This window comes from Triticum aestivum, chromosome 3D (genome assembly GCF_018294505.1).
Source record: "Triticum aestivum cultivar Chinese Spring chromosome 3D, IWGSC CS RefSeq v2.1, whole genome shotgun sequence".
Taxonomy (NCBI): Eukaryota; Viridiplantae; Streptophyta; class Magnoliopsida; order Poales; family Poaceae; genus Triticum; species Triticum aestivum.
The window spans coordinates 520,843,779-520,869,865 of NC_057802.1; the positions used below are offsets into that span (position 1 = coordinate 520,843,779).

At 47.3% G+C, this 26,087-nt stretch overlaps 1 protein-coding gene and 3 non-coding genes across 4 annotated transcripts; 1 reads left to right on the forward strand and 3 right to left on the reverse strand.

Annotated features, from left to right (window-relative positions):
- Window positions 1-10,321: 10,321 nt before the first annotated feature.
- On the reverse strand, window positions 10,322-10,400 carry TRNAK-CUU (transfer RNA lysine (anticodon CUU)). The gene is given in 2 exon segments: window positions 10,322-10,357; window positions 10,364-10,400. It is a non-coding gene; the product is annotated as a tRNA-Lys (tRNA).
- Window positions 10,401-13,600: 3,200 nt separating this feature from the next.
- TRNAK-CUU (transfer RNA lysine (anticodon CUU)) lies at window positions 13,601-13,673 on the reverse strand. Its single transcript has one exon. It is a non-coding gene; the product is annotated as a tRNA-Lys (tRNA).
- A 181-nt stretch (window positions 13,674-13,854) lies between these two features.
- Window positions 13,855-17,631, reverse strand: LOC123080170 (transcription initiation factor TFIID subunit 9). Its single transcript, XM_044503068.1, has 2 exons — window positions 17,255-17,631; window positions 13,855-14,412 (listed from the first exon to the last, which is right to left on the reverse strand). Exons 1-2 carry the CDS (start codon window positions 17,564-17,566, stop codon window positions 14,077-14,079), a joined length of 648 nt encoding a protein of 215 aa, XP_044359003.1. The 5' UTR covers window positions 17,567-17,631; the 3' UTR covers window positions 13,855-14,076.
- Window positions 17,632-17,679: 48 nt separating this feature from the next.
- On the forward strand, window positions 17,680-17,761 carry TRNAS-GCU (transfer RNA serine (anticodon GCU)). Its single transcript has one exon. It is a non-coding gene; the product is annotated as a tRNA-Ser (tRNA).
- The last annotated feature ends 8,326 nt before the right edge of the window (window positions 17,762-26,087 follow it).

The window sequence follows — 26,087 nt, forward strand, 5'->3', positions numbered from 1 at the left end:
AATCGGGGGCGTCACCAGTTGGTATTAGAGCCGACTGCTTGCAGTAATCCCCTTCCAACTCCTTGGCCGAAGTTGAGTCTAGTCATTGCTAAAACTTTTACTAACATGGCACTGTGGCTTATGGGCCCACGTCGCCATTGGGTGGTAGTAGGATCTTTTATTCCTCGACCTATATTCTGGGACTCTGACATCTCTTCTATTCAGGTTAAACAATTTTACTAACTCTGACTCTAGGTTCTCGATAATATTTTCTCCCGGAGAGCCCCTTCAGTCCAGATGATCGCCAACTACACGAGAAGATTCGGAAGATACTCTCCAGTGTTCACTCGAGACCTTGTTCCCGTTGCTTTTGCAATTCCCTACCACCGTTATCCCTATGGAGAATTACATGCACATGTCGTCTTACTTTCATTCCCAGTTGCTCTTGTTATTACAAGATGCATCGAATTATTCTCCAAACTTTTAAGAATCCTTGAGCTTACTGCCTTGCAGTTCTTTGCCACATGAATACCCCTTACGGATAATTCCTCACTATTACCGGGTATCCGTTCTTCCCTCGTTGTTCATATGATTCACAAGATACATTGAGAGGTTATCTGATCTTCCGGTAATCCTCTGCTCGCTATTGCTCTACAATTGTGTGCTTGCATTTTGGTTGCGTTCCTTAAGACCAACAATATTCATTTAGTATCCTTTGTCACTATCATTTTGAGTCCATTGATTCAATAAGTTGCAAATGCTCGCAATCCTCAATCAGATCCTATGATTCATCCTTCCAGCTCAAACGTCATTTTGAACTGGAGCTGGTTCTCAACCAATCAAATCGTCGTCAATTGTACCCCTAAGGCTATTCAACTTATCAAGCCCTAATCAGAGTGTTGCTTCTGATCCCTTGATTTGAAAATCATAATTCCTTTGCATTTGAGCTCTGAATTGGTCAGTTGCTTCTATATCCAATGCATTTGCCTTGTTTCTTCCTCTGGTTGTGTGTCGATGCTTGCATCAGCTCCGTTATGGATCGTCGGATCCTTTGTTGAAATATCATCCGACCGTGTCCTTCGTATACAAAAACCTTGAGAAGTTCTTTCCCTGATACATAATGCCATTGGTAAATCCTATTCTCTGATTTGGCCAACCATGCTCTGCTTTCGAGCTGGTGATAATTACCATTGAAGCTTGTGATGTATGTTTCTATGATGCCCCGATGGGTTGAACCTATGCCTTCCTTAATCTGTGTGAACCCAAAAGCTTATCAAGGTTCATACTCCTCTCGTAATTCACCAGGTAGGTCTTCGCACTCAACTCATTTTTTTATAGAGCAGTGAATGAAAGGTTATGCATTAAAGAAGTGGGAGTCGACCTTGAACTTTGTGTTCATGCCCATGGATCCGATGTGGAACTTATCATGGAAGCTTCTTGCAAAATATTTAATCATTTGGGTAATTCTTCCGGTGTCATTAAATTGGATCCCTTGCAGTTATGGTTACGACCATATTGTTCTTCTTTGATTCCATTTATCGGGCAAGTTTAAATATTTGTCTTCTACGAATCAATACCCCAGTCCAACCTTTACTTTGATCTATCGTCGAGTATTACACTCTGGTATCTCGAGAATATCATGGAACTACATAACTTCTTATGGGTTCTTCATCAACTGTTATTTCTCACCGATTCCAATTTTCCTGGGTTCTGGGTTGTCGTCAACCGAGAACACCGAATAGTGAATCGAGTTCGCACTCCGATTCAATAACTCTAAGTATTTTTTGTTGCTCACGAGTTTAATAACCCTTCAAGTCATCCCAAGCCTGATCGGATATATCATTATCGTGCAAAAATTTAACTGTGCCACCTAGTCCTTCTTCTCGGAGCACCACTTTCGACAGTGAGCTAAGCTTACGTCGATCTTCCTCGTCATATCATTTCACCTTGAACTACAAGCTTGATTTTGAGTTTTTGTCGTAACCGTGGTTCTGATAACTTTCGCTTCACCCTTCCTTTTGCTTGATGTCGTTGATGATTGATTATATTCTCATGAAACCCCTCGACAAATGTGTCGTGATCATCATCAACATTCTGAGCTCTTCAAGGATATCGATTGAATTCGTGTTGAGAAACACCATCCTTGCCTCTCAAGGATTTGTGTTATCATCAACAACATTATTGCCTTCCCTCCAACACAAACTTGTTCATGTTATGGAGCTCCTTGCTATCCAGCTTATGTTATGTTCTACCTTGGAGTATTACCATCTTTTATGTCAAGGATGTCGTGGGAATTTCACCACCTCTTGAAAATTCTTGATATAAGTGATACTTATCACCATCACCATTCTTTTCTTGGTCCCCGTGTTGTTCCTAACCGGAATACCGACAAATGGAATGGTAATTTTAAAACTTCTAGCAACCTTATTGCTCTGAAGTTAATGGTCGACATTTCATTCTCAGACCATTGGTTATCGAATCACCATTCTAACATTGGTTATGCTACCTAAGACTGTATTTTGGGTGCACCTTCAACCAATGTTTAATTGTGTATGTTTTCCTCGAACATACCTCATTATATCATTTGATCTGACAAATGTTATCTCCTTGTTCACATAATTGTGGAAATCCATCTTTTTGGAAACCTCGATGAATTGTCGCTGAGTCCATCAGCCACCTCCTCGTCCTCTCCTTGGCTTAATGATGAACCCTTGTTCGGAACTCGCTTCCATAGTTCATTTCCCGAGAATCTTACAATGTCTTCACGTCAATTTGTGTTGCACCTTTCCTTCTCAGGCATCCTGAGTCCGAGGTATCCTGACACCGATCAGATCTGAATCTCGGTCAGATATGATGGTTGGAACATATTTCCAAGAGTTATAACATTGGTCTTTATATGACCCGGTAAGGTGATGTCATGCCTAGCACACCTGGCCGGAGGACCTATTGTTATAGTTTCCTTTTTGGCAAGGTTATCCATTCTTACATGATGAAATTGTAAAACTTATTCTACAAGTTGTTCCGGATGAATCCTTTGTGTATCCAAAGTCCGACCTTTGCTTGAAGACCATGTCAATGCTATCTCAAAGCATGTTTGTGGTACTCCGATCATCAATAAGAACATTTGAAGCACAATGATAATTTTTCTTTATCAATTATTCAAACAACGTTGTTTGGGTAATGTCATGAAATTCCTCTCCCCTTACCTAAATGGTTTTCTACTTTCTATCCTGTCATGGATATCATGCTCTGCTTGTCCTTGGGAAGGATATACCTCTGAAATGTGTGTTTAAACACATTTTCCTTTCCGTTGTTCTGATTAATCTAATGATCACATTTTTCTTTCCATTGGTTGGTTTAACGTTTCTTGTGATCTATATGATCTAAGCAGTAATATTCTCCTGCTTATGTAAACACCTCGGTGTACAATTCTGTTAGCAAGACCCTGGTACTATTGTTGATGACACTCCGGTAGCCACCGATGGACGAGAACCTTGCCTATTGGTCCGCCTCGTTCAACGAGCAGGAAAATGGTTCTCCTCGTCCCTCGCCCTTGGTACCGGCGTTGATGCCGACATAACTGACAGGCTATCCTCTGACATGCCTTGCTTACATGATCGTGCAAGACGTCACCGCCCTTCCTACTTTTAACCCACATGGTGGGCCCATAACCACAGTTCCACATGATCGAAACCTGACTCTCCTGTACACCCCTGTTGCCAAAGTTGTTCCTCGCACTTGATTTCGTATGTAATTCACGGGTCACCTTCCTAGTGATCAATTCTGGTATCGTGCACAATACTTATTTCCGTTGCCTTGAGCCCCTTTCACGCCCTATTTCAGGCATCGAATGATTGCCTACCCGCTTGAAACTTCCCATGGTACCTCCTTACTTTGCTCTCGATACTTTCTTAAGTTTCAATTCGAGAGTTACTTTCCGCCACCCTCCCCGATGTTATCGACCAGATAGTCAACCTTGCCGAGGTCCGTTCTCCCGGAATACCCCCTTTTATTCTTTCGTAAGTACGATGGAACTCCCGAAGGAAGGATTACGACTTCATCATGATGACCTGGAACAGAGGAATGCATATGTCAACGGAAGGGAACAAGTTCTTCGAGAAGATCAACTAAGACCGAGAACACTCGCTAGAATTTCGTAACCAGAACCTCCCCCCCCCCCTTACGCCTCTTAAATCTCGGGACGAGATTTCTTGTAGTGGAGGAGAATTGTGACGCCCGGATATTTACGCTACAGTAATGCCCTGCTAATGATGCCACATCACCACGATCACTATTGCTAATCTCACATTAGTTCATAACCGATCCAAATTCAAATTTGAAATAGGGGCCAACAATAAAAGTTTTGAAACATTAAAACTAAAATGTTCATCATGTGGCAAATAATCCCTAACTAGTTTTGGTGGTGGAACCAACCTTTTACAAAGTGTTTAAATGCCCTAAACTAATTAAAAACAGTGGCTAAAATAATAATTTAATTGCTTTCGAAAATATAAAAATATTAAACTAAATTATTTTTGTCCAAACTAGGTTTGGCAGTGGCCTATTTTGATGTTACTAATTTAGGTGCTAACTTGGTATTTTAAAAAAACTAAACTAACAAAAACTAAAATAAAAATAGTAAAGAAAAGAAAAGGAAAAGAGAAAAGCCCCCCCACTGGGCCACGGCCCAGCAGGCCACCAGGCCGGCCCACCAGCCGCGCCCATATCCCCCACCCCGATCGAACCCTAGGGCAATCACCCCCACACTTCCCCCACCGATCCAGATCTGGATCGGGATCATCCCCGTCGCCTCGCACGACCGCCCACTCCTCCCACACGAACCCCCCACTCCTCCTGACCGAGACCCCCACCCGCTCTCGTTCTCCAGCGTCGCCAAGCACCCCGCGCCCGACCCCTTGCCGCGCCGGAGTCCCACCTCGCCGGCGTGCCCGCGCCCGAGGAACCGTCACCTACGACCATCGCCGACGCCCGCCTTCTCAACCCTCCGCCCCGCGTGGATCTGGTCGGGGCAGCCGACGCCCCCGACGCCCCGCGCCTCCCGTCGCCTCCCCGACCCCGTCGCCAGACCGTCCCCGTCTTCCTCCTCAACGGCCTCCACCGAGCCTCGCCGCCCCCCCCCCCGTACCCCTGCAACGCCGGTGAGGGCCACGCCCTCCCCCTCTCTCTATCTTGGCTGCGGTCATCGCCGCTCGCCCGCGCTCACCACGTCGTGCCCGCGCCCCGTGCGCGCCCGCAACCGCCACACAGCCGTGCGCGCCCGCAGCCCAGCGCGCCGCGGCTTGCCGCCCCGCTCGCGCTCGCTCACCTGGCCATCGTCCGTCGTCCGCCCCTGCTCGCGCGCTCCGGCGCCCCGTTGCCCGCTCCGGCCTGCCGCCCCTCTCGCTTGTCCAACTCGTCATGCTCGCCGGCTGCTTGTCGCGCCCGCTGCGTCGCCGCCTCCCGCTCCCATCGCGGCCACTCGCAGCCGCCACTGGCCGCCGTCGCTCCGGTCAGCCAGCGCCCGGCTCCGCCCGGCCACGTCGCTCACCGCACCGCCCCACCTCCACCGCTGCTTGCCGCCAGCCAGCCCCACACGGCTTCGCCAAACGGGCGGCATCCGACGCCCAGTGCCCAGCGCCTGTTTGATCGCCCGGTTGGCCCCAGGCCAATGACAGTCGGGGGCCACGCCTTTTTCCCCTCTCTTTTGGACGAAAACAAAAAAGAAGATAAAATGAAAAGACAATAATAATAATAATTAATTAATTAATTAAGTTTGCTTAATTAACTTAATTCTAATTAATCTGTTAAGTTAGAACTAATTGCCTTAGCTATCTCCGGTGACTATGACAGGGGGGACCCACTGCTCAGTTTGACCAGTCAACAGTCAAACTTTGACTGCTGACTGGGCTGCTGACTCAGCCCCCTGTCCCCACCAGTCAGCCCCATGTGTACACCTCTAGGTACACTTATGTGTACCCATAGCATTTAACTATTTAAATTCCGAAATAATATTAATTCCAGAAAATGTATTAAAACGTTAGAAATTAATATAAAATAATGCGTAACTCGGATGAAAATGTTTTCTACATGAAAGTTGCTCAGAACGACGAGGCGAATCCGAATACGCGACCCGTTCGCCCGCCACACATCCCTAGCATAGCAAACACGCAACTTTCCGCCTCCGGTTCATCCATCTGAAAACGCGAAACACCGGGAATACTTTCCCGGATGTTTCCCCCCTTCGCCGGTACCACCTCCTACCGCGTTAGGGCACGCCTAGCACCGCGCATTGTCATGTCTTCCATCGTCATGCTTATGTTTGCATTATATTTATTGTTTCTTCCTCCTCTTCCGTCGTTAGACACCGAGACCGACGCCGCTGCTACCCAGTACGACTTCGGTGTTGACGACCCCTTCTTGCCAGAGCAACCAGGCAAGCCCCCCCCCCTTGATCACCAGATATCGCCTATTCCTTCTCTCTACTACTTGCATTAGAGTAGTGTAGCATGTTACTGCTTTCGGTTAATCCTATTCTGCTGCATAGCCTGTCATTGTTGCTACAATTGTTGATACCTTTACCTGCTATCCTAATGCTTAGTATAGGATGCTAGTGTTCCATCAGTGGCCCTACATTCTTGTCCGTCTGCCATGCTATACTATCGGGCCGTGATCACTCGGGAGGTGATCACGGGTATATACATATATACATACATACTATACAGGTGACTAAAGTCGGGTCGACTCGTTGAGTACCCGCATGTGATTCCGATGTGGGGGCTGAAGGGGCAGGTGGCTCCATCCCGGTAGAGGTGGTCCTGGGTTCCCGACGGCCCCCGACTGTTACTTTGTGGCGGAGCGACAGGGCAGGTTGAGACCACCTAGGAGAGAGGTGGGTCTGGCCCTGGTCGGCGTTCGCGGTTACTTTAAAATAACACGTTTAACGAGTTCTTGGTATTTGATCTGAGTTTGGCCACTGGCCTATACGCACTAACCAACTACGCGGGAACAGTTATGGGCACTCGGCATCGTGGTATCAGCCGAAGCCTTCGTGACGTCAGCGACTGAGCGGCGCGCGCCGGATTGGAACGTATGCCTGCTCTTGTATTAAGGGGGCTAGTTCTGCTTCCGTCCGCCCTCGCAACGTGCAGGTGTGCAATGGGCGATGGGCCCAGACCCCTGCGCCATAGGATTTAGACCGGCGTGCTGACCTCTCTGTTGTGCCTAGGTAGGGCTGCGACGTATTGATCTTCCGAGGCCGGGCATGACCCAGGAAAGTGTGTCCGGCCAAATGGGATCGAGCGTGTTGGGTTATGTGGTGCACCCCTGCAGGGAAGTTTATCTATTCGAATAGCCGTGATATTCGGTAACAGGACGACTTGGAGTTGTACCTTGACCTTATGACAACTAGAACCAGATACTTAATAAAACACACCCTTCCAAGTGCCAGATACAACCCGGTGGTCACTCTCTCACAGGGCGACGAGGGGAGGATCGCCGGGTAGGAGTATGCTATAATATGATACTTGGTGAACTTACCATCTACTCTCTTCTACATGCTGCAAGATGGAGGCTGCCAGAAGCGTATTCTTCGACAGGACTAGCTATCCCCCTCTTATTCTGGCATTCTGCAGTTCAGTCCACCGATATTGCCCCTTTACACAGATACCCATGCATATGTAGTGTAGATCCTTGCTTGCGAGTACTTTGGATGAGTACTCACAGTTGCTTTCCTCCCTCTTTTCCCCCTTGCCATTCTATCTGGTTGTCGCAACCAGATGCTGGAGCCCAGGAGCCAGACACCACCGTCGACGACGACTCCTATTACACCGGAGGTGTCTACTACTACGTGCAGGCCGCTGACAACGACCAGGAGTAGTTTAGGAGGATCCCAGGCGGGAGGCCTGCGCCTCTTTCGATCTGTATCCCAGTTTGTGCTAGCCTTCTTAAGGCAAACTTGTTTAACTTATGTCTGTACTCAGATATTGTTGCTTCCGCTGACTCGTCTATGATCGAGCACTTATATTCGAGCCCTCGAGGCCCCTGGCTTGTATTATGATGCTTGTATGACTTATTTTATTTTAGAGTTGTGTTGTGATATCTTCCCGTGAGTCCCTGATCTCGATCGTACACGTTTGCGTGTATGATTAGTGTACGATTGAATCGGGGGCGTCACACTTCTGGTCTACATCAAAGCCTTTCCGACCACTGCTTCTAACTCTTGGATTTAAATAAGTTCAATCCATTGAGGCCGATGCTTAGAGGTGTCATTGGCCTTCGCTCACGGAGCATTACTGATGGATGCAAGAGGAATAAGATTTTCATACCACTAACGGCTTAAATGTAAACAAAAATAAAATATAAGCGTAATATTTTTTGCGAGGACTATAAGGGTATATATTTGTAAGGTCTTGTGATACTAAATATATGGCATAGGCCTTACACAAGAAAAGATGTCGGCGGTTTTTGGTCAGTGGGCCCACTTGTAAGGAGGGGCAATTTTGCCTTAAAATTGTCTCCGGGACGGTCACGGCCCAGGGCCCTCTGAAACCTAATTTAGATGTCAAGTAAATCATAGCGGTAGGAAGCTGGTATCTGTGGTGGATTCGTCGGCAGTTCACACATGATGGATCGCCACCTCCTACTTTTAAATAGCCGATGTCGGTTCTGGCTATTGCAAACAATTTTCACCAGGCTAATGAGAAGATGATGGGTAATACTGAAGAAAGATGGAGGACGCCGGACCCAGGTTTGCCAAGTTAAATGTTGATGCCACGGATGAGGATTTGGAGCTCTCAGGTGCTCCGCACCCTTATACGAACATTTCGTTCGAAAAAATACCGAGAATTTTTTTTTAAAAAGCTGGAATTTTGGGATATCAAACCTGGGTTCCCAATCTACCCCGTGTGAAATTTCGTGAAAAAATACCAGGAAACGTATTCGTGGCAAAAAAGACAAAAAATTCCAATGTGTAGAAAAACACTATTTCCTTCGCCACGGATATATTTTTTGGTATTTTTTCACGAATTTTCACGCGGAGTAGATCGGTGACCCAAGTTTGGTATCCCAAAATTCAGATTTTTTTAATGTATTTTTTACGATTAATTTTCGTATAGGGGTGTGGAGCACCCAAGAGCTCCTGTGTATTTTCCTTGATGCCACTTTTTATATTGGTGAAGGTGTGGGTGCTACGACAACTGCAATTAGGGATGAGAAGGTCTCGTTCCTAGCGTCGCAGTGTAAATTTGTACGCTATGCTGCTAATGTGCTCACCACCGAGGCCTTTGCGATGGGGGATGGGCTGACATTTGCAAACTCACTTAGCTTCCCTGGGATTGAATCGGAGTGTGATTCCTCGATTGTGATAGAATCACGCGATGGCCAAGCAAAATGGTGGGATGAAGCAGCAGTAATTTTCGCCGAATGCGTAGATATTTCTTCGTTGATCGGGAAGGTCAAATTTCGGCATTACTCACGTTCTTGTAACCAAGCTGCGCATGTATTTATTGGGCCTGCGCAGGAGCCAAAGGATTGAGTAGTATCATCCATGTAACATAGACTGATACCTGAGCTGAGCAACCCACTCCATGCTCATTGTGCATCTCGGGCACGCCTTGTAGTGTACGTGCCCCCGATGCCTAACTTGTATGTTCCCCTTTCTATCAATGCAATGATACGCTGACCATAGCGTATTTGAGAAGAAAAAAAAAAGATACGCATGTGCTAGCGAATTACAATTATTGTAATAAGATTTCTCTTAGCTGGACGGAGGAGCGCCCGAGCTGTCTGGTTTCTAAACTTGTGAACGACGTAATTCTCTTTTTAAATCAGTAAAGCATGATGGCCTTTCCTTCAAAAAAAAACACCAAAGCAAGAAGGCAAAACTGAGGAAACCTAAGATGGGTAAGGGTAATCTGTGGGCTCCAATATACAACCACAACTCACTGCGCTGCAACAAGATAGTTAGTCCATGTTCTCGAGATGCTTGGTGGTGGCTTTTGCAGGGAAGGCTCCTAGCCGGCGCGATGTGTCAGCAGGTCAATGCGTAGTACTCGTTCATCGAAGCCAACCTTCAGCAGATAGAGCATGGCTATTGGTTTCTCTAACCTTAATCAGATAGTAGCATGCATGGTTTCCCTAACCTGCGGGTGGGTTGACACGCCATACCAGTTTAACTATGAGCAAGCAGCAAACTGGGTCGCCGTGCAGTCGACGGAGATGGACATTGGATGTGCGATGAGAGGTCGCACATGCTGACTTGCACACTGGCTCTCGTACAACAGTGGTTGACACGCAGTATCATGGCACGCACCAACAGTGACGCGGAGGAAGAAAAAAAATAGGTCGCCCACCGTGGGGCTCGAACCCACGACCACAAGGTTAAGGTTAAGAGCCTTGCGCTCTACCAACTGAGCTAGACGGGCTCTGCTGTTTTACATTTCATTTGTCAATATGTTTTCATGCACACAAGGCTCATTTCTAATTTGGAAACGGGTACGGAGAAGGAAACATCCGTATCTGTTACTGTTAGTACACAAGTAGGAGTATATGCACTAATTATGCGGAGTTTAAGCATCCTAATCTGTTTTTTGCTGCGTGTACGCCATGGAGTCGAAGACTTCTAAGAGCCGAATCCATCAAAACTTGAATCCATCAGTCTATCACTCAGCCTTTAGTTGCTTACGTTTGATTAAACTTTTGTTAGCAGATCCGTCAAAACTTGACCCCTAAAAAAACACAATTTTTTGCACACGAGTTCATTTCAAACACAAGTTTAAACTACTTTATTGCATAATTAAACAACATTAGCATATTAACATCATCCATAACTTAATTAAACAGTCCACCACCTGCTAACACTACACAGACATCTAACTTAATTTTTTTTTTGTTCCAACCTTTCACTCTAGCCCACCCCCGCGTCGCCCTCTTCTGGCGACTCGGGGGGCGACTCCCCTCGCACGCCGCCGGGCCTTCCCCTCACCCCTTCCCGTCTCGCCGCTGCCGGAGGCGCTCCGCCGGCGAAGCCGGGCGGGCTCCAGTGAGGGCGGCGGCGGGGCTTCTTCCTGGGCGCCCTCCTTTCTTATCCTTCCCTCCTCGCTGGATGTGGCGGCTGCGCGCGCCGATCTACGAGGTCCGGCGGCCGGGTGCAGCGGCTGTCCTCGGCGGTGTCGTCGGGCTGGCCCCGGCGCATGGTGGGGGGTCGCGGTCGGCCGGGGCAGGCGGCCAGATCTGAGCACCGCGTCCTTTCCTGGATGCGGCGGCGGGGATGGCTGGCAGTGCCGCGGTGGCTGCATCCTGGCGGCGCGGCTGCTGGTGCTTTGGCGGCAGGGCTGGCGGGAGGGCTGGCGGCAGGGCTGGTGCTTTGGTATCTCCGGGGGAAACCCTAGATCAGTAGATCGGATGACGGCGGCGCTATTTTGTGTCGTTTCCTCTCGGGGGCGCCAGTCTTGGAGGTGCCCACGGGATCGAGGGACCAGTGGGCGGCTTCTTTGGTGGAGCGGTGCTTCATCTTAAACATTGATGGCAGCAGGTCTCGGCGGCGTGGTGCAGTGGAGACTTGGCGCCCGATGCGCGGAGATGGATTCGCGCAGGAGGAGGTAGCTGTCTGGCGTCATGGTGACGTCGATGGCGGAGTGGCCTTCACAAGGTAGAAGACTCAATATATTCTGAAGACGGACCTGTGGAAGATGGCTGCGACGATACAAGAGTGTGTCTGACCGGATTGTGCCCCAGACCCGGTATGTGGCTCGGCTGGGGCTGCCGGCTTTTGATGTTAGGTTTAGGTGAGTGGTTTGGGTAGTGGCCCAACTAGCATCCCTTCATCATATGGATAAGAGTAGCGGCATATGTGTGCCGAGATGGTGGATTCAGGAATATTGTCTGTAATACTTTGTAAGGTCCTCGAGAATAATTAATAAAGTGGCCGTATGCATCTCCCAGATGCAGAGGCCGGGGGTCATCCTCCATTTCTAAAAAAAAGAGGAGTTGTACTCCTCGTCGGAGGAGGAGATGTGGATCACCCTCCGCCAGAGGGGCCGTCCTCCTAGTCGTTGGTGGTGAGCCGACGCTATGACATCGAGTTGTCCTTCTCCTTGCAATCGACAAGCTCCTTGTACATCTCCTCAGGCTCGGCCTCGAGGTGGGCGATTTTGCGGCGCTCTCGATCGTGCGCATTGTCCATGAACTCAAAGAAGGAAGAACGTGCAATTCTCGGCGGGGAGCGCGGCCCTGAAGGCAGCTCCTGATTGGCACGCTTGGTCGAGCTATACTCCTCCTTTGGCCTGGGAGGTGCGATCACGGTGGCGGCGTCGGAGAGGATTTTTACCTTCGCCCATCTCTCGAAGAAGCAAAGCTTGGCGACGTCGACGCAGGCGCACGCGACCTCCTCCATGACGGCGAGCATGCCGAGGCACACTTGTGCCGCACATCTGGGTTACGGATCATCGCCCACTTGCCCCACGACCGGAGCCTCACGTCGCTGTACTTCGGCAGCGGCGAGACATGATCGGCGGTGCGGGTGCTCGGTGAAGGAGGCGACAAGATGAGACAATAGCGGGAGCTGAAGGTGAAGGCGGTGAGCCGCATAGGGAGGCAATGGCGCGGGCCTCGGGAGGCGGTAGTGGCCAAGCGTCGACGACGAAAATGGATGAGTGGCGGTGTGGATTATGGTTGGGGGTGGTTATAGTCAGAGCTAGGCCAATCGGTTAGCGCGACGGTTGCCAGGCCATGAATGCGGGAGGGAGCGATCTCCCCCTTTTTTATTGAGAAGTGCTCTTCTTAGAGAAAAATGAGTGAGAGGGGAAAGTTTTGTGTAGTGAAAAGTTACTTTTTGAGGGACTAAAGAAAATGTGAGATCTCACAGATGGGTGTTCATTCTTTAAAAAGAAAATTCATTTTTCGATAAAGTTTTTAAAAATAAAAAATTCATGTCTCACATATAATTTGGGCAACCGGGAGGGGGGTGTCGACTGGAGTCTAGAGATGCTCTAACAAGAGGAAGAGAAAGATGAGTTTCATCACCTGAATTATTTCATTGAAAAGGTATGTTTAGAGAAAAACAATTCTACTGTGTACGGTATATTCCATGCATGGATCCACCATCCATTTTTACTTCTAGACTAACGTTAATTGTGTGATTGTTTTTAGATTGTGTCTTGTTTCTAAGTGTTACATTAGGTTTTTCTTCTTGTTCCAAAGTGTCCTTTAATGTTTCATTGTGTATCATCGTATATCAACAAATCTGATCCACAGATTCTCAAAAAAAAAAAAATCTGATCCACAAAAAATGTATTCTTTTTATTGTTACACGACGTAGCATGGTGCTACGGTGAAAAACAAGACAAAAACCCAGCAAAGCATTTTGGAACGAGATAAATTTGGGCAACAACCAGCAAAGTAAAATGAATCTCAAAGCAACCACGACGTAGCATGGTGATACAAGTTGAAACAAGACAAAAACCGAGCAAAGCATTTTGGAACGAGATAAATTTGGACAACAAGCAAAATAAAATGAATCTCAAAGCAACCATGGGCTATTTGCAATGCAATGGCCATCCATCATCATTCATTCATGCACTGCCTATGAAAACTGGATTCCTCAAGAGTAGAAAGAAAAATAAAGCGCCCACCGTGGGGCTCGAACCCACGACCACAAGGTTAAGAGCCTTGCGCTCTACCAACTGAGCTAGACAGGCTTTGTTGTATTTTTAATTTATTTATCAAGTGTTCCATACTGAACGCACAAAAGATATTTATCTCTACATGTTTAGGTCCTCATTTTAACCAACCAAATACGTATGTGCTACATGCCATCAAAAGCATGAACAGTCGCAGTACGAACACCGATTTCGCAGTCAGAAACAACGACGGGACAGATAAGTTCAACAAAATCCATAAGTTGACAAATAATGGACAGGAATGAATTAACCAGAGAGGTGCACGGCTACAACTTACACTACATGCAAGGCTGCTCCCTTTCCTCAACAATCAGCATTTTTTTCATGGTGAAATAGGAGGGTCATCCCAGCAGCTACACAAGCGTGAGCAAGCAGGCTTGCGGGAGCAAGCACTAGGAACCAGCCAACGATCTACAGTTAGTTAGCCCATGTTCAACTGATCAATTGTCACTAGAGAACGTTTTGCAGCTGCGGCGTTCAGCTGGAAAGAAACCCCCCTCTGGCTCTGAGGCTGGTGTTGCTCGCTGCCCCTCTGATCCTGAGGATAGTTTGGGTTAGGATTGGTAGGGCTTGCGCCGGCTCCCTCATTGTCATCTTCTGCTTCCTCAGTCTGAGTTGGCGGCTTCAATGCAGGTAGTAGTTGGTAGTTTTCACTCAACAATGTGTCCTGTTCGGGTGGCAAGGGAATCGAGCCGGGTGGAGCTGTAGACTTGGGCAGCGGGATCTTGTTCCGGCTGCGTGCCAACTCGAGTAGAACCTGTGTGACATCAGAAAAATGACTTGTCATCAACCTATGCATAGTATTTCGTGTCAACTTGAATTTCCAGGGATCTGATTAAACATAAAACAAGCATTTGACTTCAAAGCATAACCACATGAGTTGCTCATAGCCTTTATCAACGCAACATCTTCTTTAGTTGAAGGCACTGGCAGCTAACATGCAAGGGAGTATACTTGTGCATGACCCTCAATCTCCAATATCTTTGTACTACTAATATGATTCATCAACATTTTACCTATATCTTCAGATGCCAGCCTCATACACAAATAAGAATCATACCCTGTTTGTTTCGTGTTTCCATAAAAGTCTAGCTATGTATTTCAAAACATTGTTTTCTACCATACGTAGCCTGTTCCCAAAGAATTGGAGGGGTGGGAGTGGGGGCACCAGTGTATCAGTGAATTGGCAGCTAAGCGTCATTACGGAATGTTATGTGGGGAATGACTTATCATCCACCTAGGCATATAATTATAGACTACTTTGTGTCAGCTTTAAATTTCGAGGATTCTGATAAAACATTAAACAACATTAAACAAGCACTTAACTTCAAAGCATAACCACAAAGTTGTTCATAGCCTTTATCTACGCAAGATATTCTTTAGTTGCACTTAGCAGCTAACATGCAAGTGAGTGCACTTGTGCATGACCCTAAGATCTTTGTACTACTCCTTCCGATCCAAATTAATTGTCGCAGCTTTAGTACAATTTTATACTAAAGTTGTTCTAAAGCTGTGACAATTAATATGGATCGGAGGGAGTATCTAATATGATTCATAACATTAGGTATATCTTCACGTGCCAGCCTCATACACATTAAGAATCATACGATGTTTGTACACATAATATATCTAAAGAGTAAAGCCAACTAATAAAGACAACGAGTATTCTTATTTCCAAGTCCAACAGTAAATGCGGCTGCTTACAGTACCAGCAGGGTATCTGCGCTAACAGCAGAGGTTATTTACTTCTTCCTTGGTTTTCAAAGGTTAGATTGTGTATATGGAACTAGTTGCACATGATTCTAAGATTTTGGACCCTTAAGCAGATAAGCGTTCAACTTTCCAAACAAGACATGGACTCAGCTGAACATTCCTAACAAGACATGGGCTCAGCTAAACATTCCTAACAAGACATGGGCTCAGCTGAAGATTCCTAAAAAGGCATGGACTAAACTGAATGTCAGTCTTCTGCCCCAACTGGACTGTCCTTGCATCATCTGCTACTATCTGCACCTTTAAATGCCGCCACTCCCTGGTTACCCACCAAACTGGCAGAAGTTCGGTCGGTTCGAACTTCCTAAAGGATAAAGGAGTCATCTTAGTCCCGGTGGTAGAGTGGTAGAGTACTACTTGAGATGACTCTGGGTTTGAATCCCACATTCCCCTCATAAATTTTCCTTATAATTTCAGTATAACACTGACTAATATGCTGGTCCCTCGAATGGCTACAAGTGTACATAAAACAACATTTTGTAAGCTCAGTTACTCAAAACCGCAATCTCTGCCGTTGCGGATAGTAGCTTCTAACCACCATGTCTGAAGCTTTGGTTGATGTAGGAATGCATTCATTTAATCGAGAAGTCTTCCCCTGATTTCTATTCCCAACTACCCAGTTACCTTTCTGATCTGCGCTGGCTACAGTGCATCCTCGTCAGCCCTCTAGCGCCTCCTGGCCTCAGGCATACCCTTCAGCGAAGAGGCTCTAACAGATGATCTCCCTTCTATGTGATTATTCGGCATAACCCATCCCATGAAGAGTGTCCAAATATAGCGAAAGTTATGGATAATGTACATAGTATAAGTAAAGCCTCATCAAGAAACTGAGTAGTCTTGTTTCCAGTTCCAACAGTCAGGAGGCTGCTACATTACCAGCAGCATCTCTGCATTAAGGTTGCATTGTGTGTATGGAAATAGTTGCACATGATTCTAAGATTTTGGACCCTTAAGCAGATAAGCATCCAACTTTCCAAACAAGATATGGGCTCAGCTGAACATTCCTAACAAGACATGGACTAAATTGGAGGTCGATCTTCTGCCCCAACTTAACTATCCTTGCATCATTTGCTACGAGCTTCACCCAGGGATTTAAATCTCGGCACTCCCCGGTTGCCCACCAAATTGGCAAAAGTTTGGTCGGTTCCAACTTCCTGAAGGATACAGGACTCATCTTGGCCCTAGCGGTAGGGTTGAGACTTGAGAGTTCTACTCGAGACGTTCTGGGTTCGAATCCCACATTCCCTCATATATTTTCCTGAAATTTCAGTATAACACTGACTGATATGCTGGTACCCTGGATGGCTACGAGTGTAGACAAAATGACATTTCGTGAGCTGAAGGACTCAAAACCGCAATTCCTTGGTTGCAGATGGCTGCTTCTAACCACCATGTCTGAAACTTTGATTGATGTGTTCTTATTGTGGAATGCATTCATTTAATCGATAAGCTGGCCCTTATTTGAAATTTACATTTCCCCAAAATAATCTCTCAGCCAAGAACCATATATGAACTGAAATCTGAACAGCACACATCATTTGTTGTATTGAGATTGTTTCTTCTGCGACACATCGGCGCATCCTCTACTGTGCTTGTACTTTTCCCAATTGGAGTCCACAACATTACTCCCTCCGAATCTGATAGGTTCACAGGAAAGCCGGTCCCCGATCTAGAATTTAAAGTGGCCCCTTATCCTCGTCATTCACCAACTAAATGAGGCTACGAAACCTAGTAATTTGTCCGAATCTAACGAAGATATACTCTAGGGATTTTGGTGAGATTGATGGTACTCCAAAATTCCTACAATAAAAGGAAAAAAAACGTACCTCGCGTGGCGGCGGCTGGGAGAAGGAGAAGTTGACCTTGGCCTGGATGGCGAGGCGGACGTCGTCGGCGTCGAGCTGGGGCTTGGCCGCGTGGTCGGCGTAGACCTGGGCGTCGCCGAGCACGTCGCCGACGTAGCGGTACGCCAGGTCCAGGAACTGGTGCACGACGCGCGGCTCGTACTCGCCCTCGCCCAGCCCTATCGAGCGGAGGAGCTCCCGCACCACGCGCGCGTCGCGAGGCTCGTCCGGGCCGGAGGCTCCTCCCGCCGCCGCGGACGGGAGCGTTGGCCTCACGCCTCCGCCGCCGTCCATGGTCTGACTGCTGTTTCTTGGGACCTCGGCTGGTGGTGGGATTTCAGGGAGCGGGTCCGGTTTAGGTATCACATCCCTTTTTCAGAGGAAAAGTAGGTTCTAGGATAACAAGCGACGCTTTGGCCGAGTGGTTAAGGCGTGTGCCTGCTAAGTACATGGGGGTTCCCCGCGAGAGTTCGAATCTCTCAGGCGTCGCAATATTTTTGATTTTTTTTTCATTTTCGTCCATGGCTTATCTATCTTCAGTTTTCTTTTCATTTTAGTCCGTAGATTATTTCTCTCTTCAGTTTTTTTTTTCAGTCCGTGGCTTATTTCTCTCTACTCCAAAATTGACTTCATGGGCGTAAAATTTTCAAGGTCTTCTCATTTTCGTCTGTGGCTTATCTCTCTTTAGTTTTCTTTTTCATTTTAGACCGTGGCTTATTTCTCTCTTCAGTATTTTTTTTCTTTTTAGTCTGTGGCTTATTTCTCTTTTCATCTTTTTTTTTCATGTTAATCCGTGGCTTATTTTCAAGTTTTTTTTTCATTTTCGTCCGTGGCTTATCTCTCTTCGGTTTTCTTTTCATTTTAGTCCGTGCATTATTTCTCTCTTTAGTTTTTTTATTTTAGTCAGTGGCTTATTTCTCTCTACTCCAAAATTGACTCCAAAATTGACTTCATGGGCATAAATTTTTCAAGTTCTTCTCATTTTCGTCCGTGGCTTATCTCTCTATATTTTTTTTTTTCATTTTAGACCGTGGCCTATTTCTGTCTTCAGCTCTTTTTTTTAGTCTGTGTCTTATTTCTGTCTTCATCTTTTTTTTCTTGTTAATCTGTGGCTTTTTTCTCTCTACTCCAAAATTGACTTTATGGTCTCTTTTCAGATCATCAGGGATTGATGCTTGATGATCTCTTGTGTTTAATTGACTATATGTAGGTGTTGGTACTTCCATGTATTTCTAGTGAGAATTTTAGTTATATTTTTACTAGCAGGTTCAAAGTGCGCTGGTGACCGCTTCGAATAACACGTCTTGTCCTCGTTGACTCGGTTTCAAAGTGCGAGAGTTCGAATCTCCTAGGCGTCGCAAAATTTTCAAGTTTTTTTCCACTTTCGACCGTGGCTTATCTCTCTTCAGTTTTCTTTTCATTTTAGTCTGTGGATTATTTCTCTCTTCAGCTTTTTTTCGTCCGTGGCTTATTTCTCTCTACTCCAAAATTGACTTCATGGGCGCAAAATTTTCAAGTTCTTCTCATTTTCGTCCGTGGCTTATCTCTCTTTAGTTTTTTTCATTTTAGTCCATGGCTTATTTCTCTCTTCAGCCTTTTTTTAATTTTAATCCGTGGCTTATTTCTCTCTACTCCAAAATTGACTTCATGGTCTCTTTTAGATCATCAGGGATTGATGCTTGATGATCTCTTGTGTTTAGTTAACTATATGTAGGTGTTGGTACTTCCATGTATTTCTAGTGAGAATTTTAGTTACTAGCAGGTTCAAAGTGCATCGCTGACCGCTCCGACTAACATGTCTTGTCCTCGTTGACTCAGGGGTTGTTTGGATGGAATCCATGGGACGCCTTGCCAACTTTTTGGCTTAGGTGCACCCTGCCCTCCTCAGCTCTCCTAGTTCTATTCGATGCCAACCATTTAGCCAACAGTGGGTGTCGAAATTGGTCGCCAATATTGGCAGGGCCAGCACAAGCCAAATCCAAACAGCCCCTCGGCCTCACAGGAGGTCGGGCTTGTTGCCGATCACTGTACCGACTGCACACAATCCTCCTCGATTAATCGATTTAACCTTTATTTATCTCGATCGTGTTGTACTGTAGTCTCCGCCGCTGCCGCCTGAGATTATTAGGTCCCCTCGCCTCCGGCTGCCATCTTGGCACTGAGAAGGGGGGGGGGGGGGGCTTGGATCTACAAGAGCTATGTGTTCTTCGTCAACATCTAGTGATCATCATAGTTTTGTGAAAATAAATTTTCTCTCGTTCTTTTGGCGGTGCCATGAGGTTAGAGAGTTTCTATCCTCACAGATCCAATTATTCGGATCTGTTGAGTTTAGGTTGTTGTGTTAAGCTTTCTTATTGATCTGATTCTTTGTGGAGGTGAAATCTTTCATCGACACCATGATGAAAATATAGTGATTCAACGGCCTGCACTTCTAGGGGATCATCCTCGGCCCAAGACGTTCATCAATCAAGGTTTCCCATCTTTTTAGATGGGCGACTCAGGCGCCTTCAAAAACCATTAGTAGTAATGTTCGTGCAGGTGAAAGAGTGACAACATCATTGTCCAGTGTAATTGCAGTCTCTTTACCAAAATCTTTCAAGTATTTCTTCAAGTAGAGATTGATGCCGCGAAGGTGTCAAAGATTTCATTGTAACTCTTAGTCATAGGAGTTACTTCCTATTTTCTTGGATTTTAGGTTCAAATAAGTGTATCTGTAATTGTTATGAGTATATGGAATAAAAAGATTAATCGATTTATATGACTCAAAGAAACTAGGACGAAGATAGTAGTAACATGCAGTACCTGTACCTACCGAAGACGCCAGCGACGAGGGAGCGCGTCCGCCTCGAGCATGTTGGATGTTAAAATCCCGATAAGTGAGTGAAGTTTTTTCCCCTAACCCTAAAACCCTCCGGCGACGCTGGCGGCGATTAGGGTTTGGACGTGAAAACAAGACTTCGTCCGGTGATCTATCGTCGGTGCGAGAGATCCGTCGGGGGGAGACCTTGCGCATGGCAGGATCCAACTCTGCGGAGGGGGAGGTGCCGAAGAACGATCCACTCGCGGGTCGCGCGGCCAGGAAACAACTGGAGGAAGCCCTAGGAAAACTTGACATCTCCGAGGAAGAGGCGACTCCTTTGATACTTGATGATCACATCGAGGAAGGTCCGGTGAAGTGGTTGTTGGCTGGTAAGGTACTACACCGTAATCAACTCCATATCCAGACTATCACCAACGCCTTGCGGTCGGCATGGGGAAATCCACGGGGTCTTCAATTCAGATCTGCTGGATTTAACATCTTTGTGGCAGAGTTTGAGAATCAGAGAGATAGGGATCGTGTTTGGGGCGGATCCCCCTGGCATATCAACAAGAACGCAGTAGTGTTAGCGGAATTCGATGACTGCATGAGGCCGGATGAGGTGAAGTTCGATAAGTTGCAAGTATGGGCTATGGGTTGTTAACCTGCCATACAATTTGCGTGATGATGCATGGTGGAAGCCAATAGCTCAGCAGTTTGACAAGAACGCTCTTTCGGTAAAATTTGACCACAATGGTGGGTTTCTGCGAGCGAGAATTTCCATCGATGTTGCTAAGCCGATTAGGCGCTGGATCCTGATAGATTCTGCTAGGAGGAAGAAGGTGGATATCACTAATGGAATCAGCTAATTTGCCATCTGCCAGCTCTTTGTCGTCTGCTAGCTGATGACAAAGAAGCTCTTTGCCCTCAGCTACCCAAAAGCAGACGACAAAGAAATGGCAGACGACAAAACAGGTCTTTGCCATCTGCCAGCTCTTTGCCGTCAGCCAGCAGACAGCAAAGAATCTTTGCCGTCCGCTGGCTGACGGCAAAGAGAGAGGTGGCCCCCACCCCCCCGCCCGTTTAGAAAAACTTAACGCCCCACCTAGCAGACGGCAAAGAGACATAAAGGCGGACGGCAAAGAGGAGACTAACTAACGGCCCCTACCCCCCCGCCCGTTACTCTCTCTTCTCTCCCTCTCTCCTCCCCGACGCGCCCCGCCACCACATCCCACCCCACCGCCGCCGCCGCCGCCCCCGCCCCCCGCCGCCCGCCGCCGCCCCGTCGCCCCGCCACCCGCCGCCCCGTCGCCCCCTCCGCCCCGTCGCCCCCACCCCTCCGCCCCCACCCCACCCGCCGCCCGGCGCCGCCCCCGACGCCCCGTCGCCCCGCCACCCGCCGCCCGGCGCCTCCCCCGCCGCCCGGCGGCGCCCCCCCGCCACCGCCCCCGCCGACCGTCCCATTGCTCCGGTGAGGGACTAGTGCTTTTTTTTTCTTCTGTTTTTTCATTTTTTCTGTTTAATTGTTAGTGCTAGATTGTGTTAGTGTTAGTGTTAGAAAAGAATGAGAAGAAGTAGAAGTAGTAGAAGAAGTAGAAGAAGAAGAAAAGAGAAGAAGTAGAAAAAAGATGAAAAAAGAAAAAGAAGAAAAGAAGTAGAAGAAGAAGAAGAAAGGAAGAAAAGAAAAGAAGTACAAAAAAGATGTAAAAAGAAGAAGAAGAAAAGAAGTAGAAGAAGTAGAAGAAGAAGAAAGGAAGAAACGAAAAGAAGTAAAAAGGTAGAAAAAAGATGAAAGAAGAAGAAGAAGAAAGGAAAGAAGAAGAAGAAGAATTGAAAGAAAGAAGAAGACCCCTCTGCCCCCACCCCACCCGCCGACACCCCGACCCCGACACCACACCCCGACCCCGACACGACACCCTGACCCCCTGACCCCGACACCCCGACTCCGACACCACACCCCGACACCCCGACCCCGACACGACACCCCGACCCCCGACCCCCCGACCCCCTGACCCCCTGACACGACACCCCGACACCCCGACCCCCTGACCCCCCAACCCCGACACCACACCCCGACACCCGACCCCGACTCCACCCCGACACCCGACCCCCTAACCCCCTGACCCCGACACGACACCTCGACCCCCCGACCCCGAAACAGCACCCCGACACGGTACCCCGACACCGACACGACACCCCGACCCCCGACACCTCCCGAAAAGGTGTTCTTTGGCCTTGCAGAGGCCGATGGGGTCATATATTTGTGAATTATTAGTTAGGTCATATATTTTTTGATTTTGTTATGAAAACATCATATATAATTGTGTTGATCGGGTAGATTTAAATGTGCAGTTGTTTCATCGCTGCGAGGTTTGGTGGTCGACGACCTCGTCGTGCGTTTGACGAGCTCTGCCCCTTCGTTCGTGGGTGAGCACAAATGACATGTCCTCCTCCCCCGTTAATTATTTGCTCTGTTCCGGTGTTCGTGCCGATGAAACTTGATAGCTAGCTATATATGTGTCTTGAATCATCAGTATGCGTAACCAATATGTGTCTCCCGTTCAAAAGCGTCATAGTTATAAATATGCATGCATTTGCATATTTATAACCTTGATTCTTTCGAATTGTCCAACGCTATCCATGGACAGCCCGAGTATGTTTAGATTGGGTTCGTTTTCCCATATGCTTTGCTCCGGATCTGACGCATAAGTTTCGTCAGTGCCTCCCCTGTTGTTCTCCGGGTACACATCCTCTCTGTTTATTGCAGAGACGTGTATCAGGAGAACAGCGGGGAGGTGCTGCCGAAATTTTGCGTAGGATCCGGAGCATAGCATGGGAAAATGAACCCAATCTAAACATACTCGGGTGGGATTAGGACCTATCATTACCTATTAGAGTGTAGGTTGCATGGATGTAATAAAATTGACAAAGTAGATCAACTGATGAATATATACATGCTGAATTATATATATATATTTGTTGTGTGTCTAGTAGCTCTGAAAGTCAAGATGAGTGATCGTGCGTGGATGTACTTAGTTAGCTCATAAATGATCCATTTCACCTAAGTTAGCTAAAAAACGATCCATTTCACCTTAGTTACCTCAAAAACGATCCATTTGACCTTAGTTAGCTCATAAACGACCCATTTCAACTAAGTTAGCTCATAAATGATCCATTTCACCTTAGCTAGCTCATAAACGACCCATTTCTACTTAGTTAGCTCATATATGATCCATTTCACGTAAGTTAGCTCATAAATGACATACTCTTCTTGTTCCACTCTTCTTCTTGTTCTACTCTTCTTGTTCTAGTCTTCTTCTTGTTCTACTCTTCTTGTTCTAGTCTTCTTATTCTAGTCACCTATTTCTAACTTTCTTATTTTGCCATTTTGCAGATTTCATTCACTTCATGGAAGCTAGCTTGCTATGGAGTGCTTGTTTATGTATGGATGGAACTTGCTTATGTATGAATGGATGGATGGAACTTGCTTATGTAATATGTATGGATGGAACTTGCTTATGTATGAATGGATGGAACTTGCTTATGTATGAATGTATGGAACTTATGTGCTGGATATATGTGATATGTTTGCTGTTAAATAGGCCTGTGAAATATATCTATATATGTCATATATATTTGCTGTGAAAATTGTTGGATTTAATAAAAAACAGAAAAAAGAGTCAATACGCAGGCTCTTTGCCGTCTGCCACCGACGGCAACGGGCTCTTTGCCGTCAGCCGCAGACGGCAAAGAAGCCACGTGGCAGCCTACTGTGCTTCCTGGGAGCTGACCCATTTGGTCAGTTTGCCTACAGTGGCAGACGGCAAAGACACTAGAAAGTTTGCCTACAGTAGCAGACGGCAAAGACAGTAGAAAGTTTGCCTACAGTGGCAGACGGCAAAGACACTAGAAAGTTTGCCGTCAGCGGCGGACGGCAAAGGCCTGCCGTTAGCCACTTAACAAACTGACAGCGCAATTATTGCCGTCTGCTCTCTTTGCCGTCCGCTGCAGACGGCAAAGGCCATTTGCCGTCAGCCGCCAGGAAGCGGACGGCAAAGTAGCTCTTTACCGTAGCCTACTTTGCCGGAGCCTTTTGCCGTCCGCAGCTGACGGCAAAGGCCTTTGCTGTCCGCCGTTCATGCCTTTGCCGTCCGCCGTGGCAGACGGCAAAATAGCTGATTCCTGTAGTGTATGTATGATATCCAGTATGAAAATATACCCTACTTCTGCTTCTCCTGTGGTAGACTAGGGCACTCGGAGCTGTATTGCCCAACTCCTGGTTCCAGGGATGAGAACGGTGAGCTCCCGTTTGGTCCAAAACTACGAGCTCCTGACGAGTGTCGGAAGCCACCGAGTAGTGAAAATTCTTCTAAGGATCCAAAGACGGGTGCCAACAGCAAGCCAATGAATAGAAACTCAAGCACCAACAAGGAGCCGGGAGAAGAAGTTGTTTCCCCGATCAAGCACAGGCAACCATCAAAGAGGAAAGATGCTCCGAATCAAGTCTACAGACCGGTGACGAAAACCTTGCTGCTCACAGATGGGGGACCGAGTACAGCCAATGGAGTTGAAACTGTTGGCAAGGATGGTGAGACTTCTGCTAGTAATGAAGTGGAAGGTGATGAATTCATACGGGATCCCAAGAAAAAGAAGCCCACTCCTGAAAATTCGGCAGAGACCGCGCCGCGGTCCTGCCCGACACAATGACATGCTTGAGCTGGAACTGCCGGGGGCTTGGGAACCCCGAGGCAGTTCGTGAGCTTCGCAGTATAGTGAAGCTGGAAGGACCCACCCTCCTCTTTGTAATGGAAGCGAAAATTCAAGCAAAAAGAGTTGAGGCATTGAAGTATTCTCTCGGTTTTGGAGGTTCTTTTGCAGTCGACAGTGTCGGCCTTAGCGGCGGCATTGGTCTTTTCTGGTCACGTGATGTGAATGTTGAGTTGAAATTTTTTAGCAAATGTCACATTGATGTGGTGATTCATAGCAATAATCAGAATTTATCGGTTTGGAGGTTCACTGGTTTTTACGGGGCGCCGAGAGCATCAGATCGTGGTGAAAGCTGGCTGCTCCTGCACACTCTCTTTGCTATACCCCATGCAGCTTGGTTGTGTATGGGGGATTTCAACGAAACTCTGTATGCATCCGAGCACTTTAGCAGAAGAGCGAGGTCGGAACCACATATGAGAGCGTTTCGGACTGTTATGGACGAGGTTTCCGTGCAAGATTTAGGCTGGTCAGGTACGCCTTACACTTGGGACAATCAGCAAGGAGGAGAAGCAAATGTAAAGGCACACCTAGACCGAGCTTTCACGAACGAGGATTTTCAGCAACTTTTCCAACATATACGGATCAGACACCTCCCCTCTGTTGAGTCTGATCACTGTTTTGTCGTAGCTGAAGTCAAGGATACACTGTCATACGGGGCACGGGCCAAGAAACAGTTTCGTTATGAGAACGTATGGCAGACGCATTCGGATTATGATCGTCTAGTACGTGATACCTGGCGGGGAATCCAACACAAGTCAGGGCTCCAGGGGATTGCATCGGCTTTGGGGTCCCTTCACTGCTTTGGCTGTCTGGCACGCATGGTCAGGAAACTTCAAAAAAGATTGGACAGCATCAGGTGCTATGTTGGGGAACGTAGTAATTTCAAAAAAATTCTACGCTCACGCAAGATCATGGTGATGCACATCAACGAGAGGGGAGAGTGTTGTCCACGTACCCTCATAGACCGAAAGCGGAAGAGTTAGCACAACGCGGTTGATGTAGTCGTACGTCTTCACGATCCGACCGATCCAAGTACCGAACGTACGGCACCTCCGAGTTCAGCACACGTTCAGCTCGATGACGTCACTCGAACTCCGATCCAGCCAAGCTTTGAGGGAGAGTTCCGTCAGCACGACGGCGTGGTGACGATGAAGATGTTCTACCGACGCAGGGCTTCACCTAAGCACCGCTACGATATTATCGAGGTGGATTATGGTGGAGGGGGGCACCGCACACGGCTAAGAGATCAAT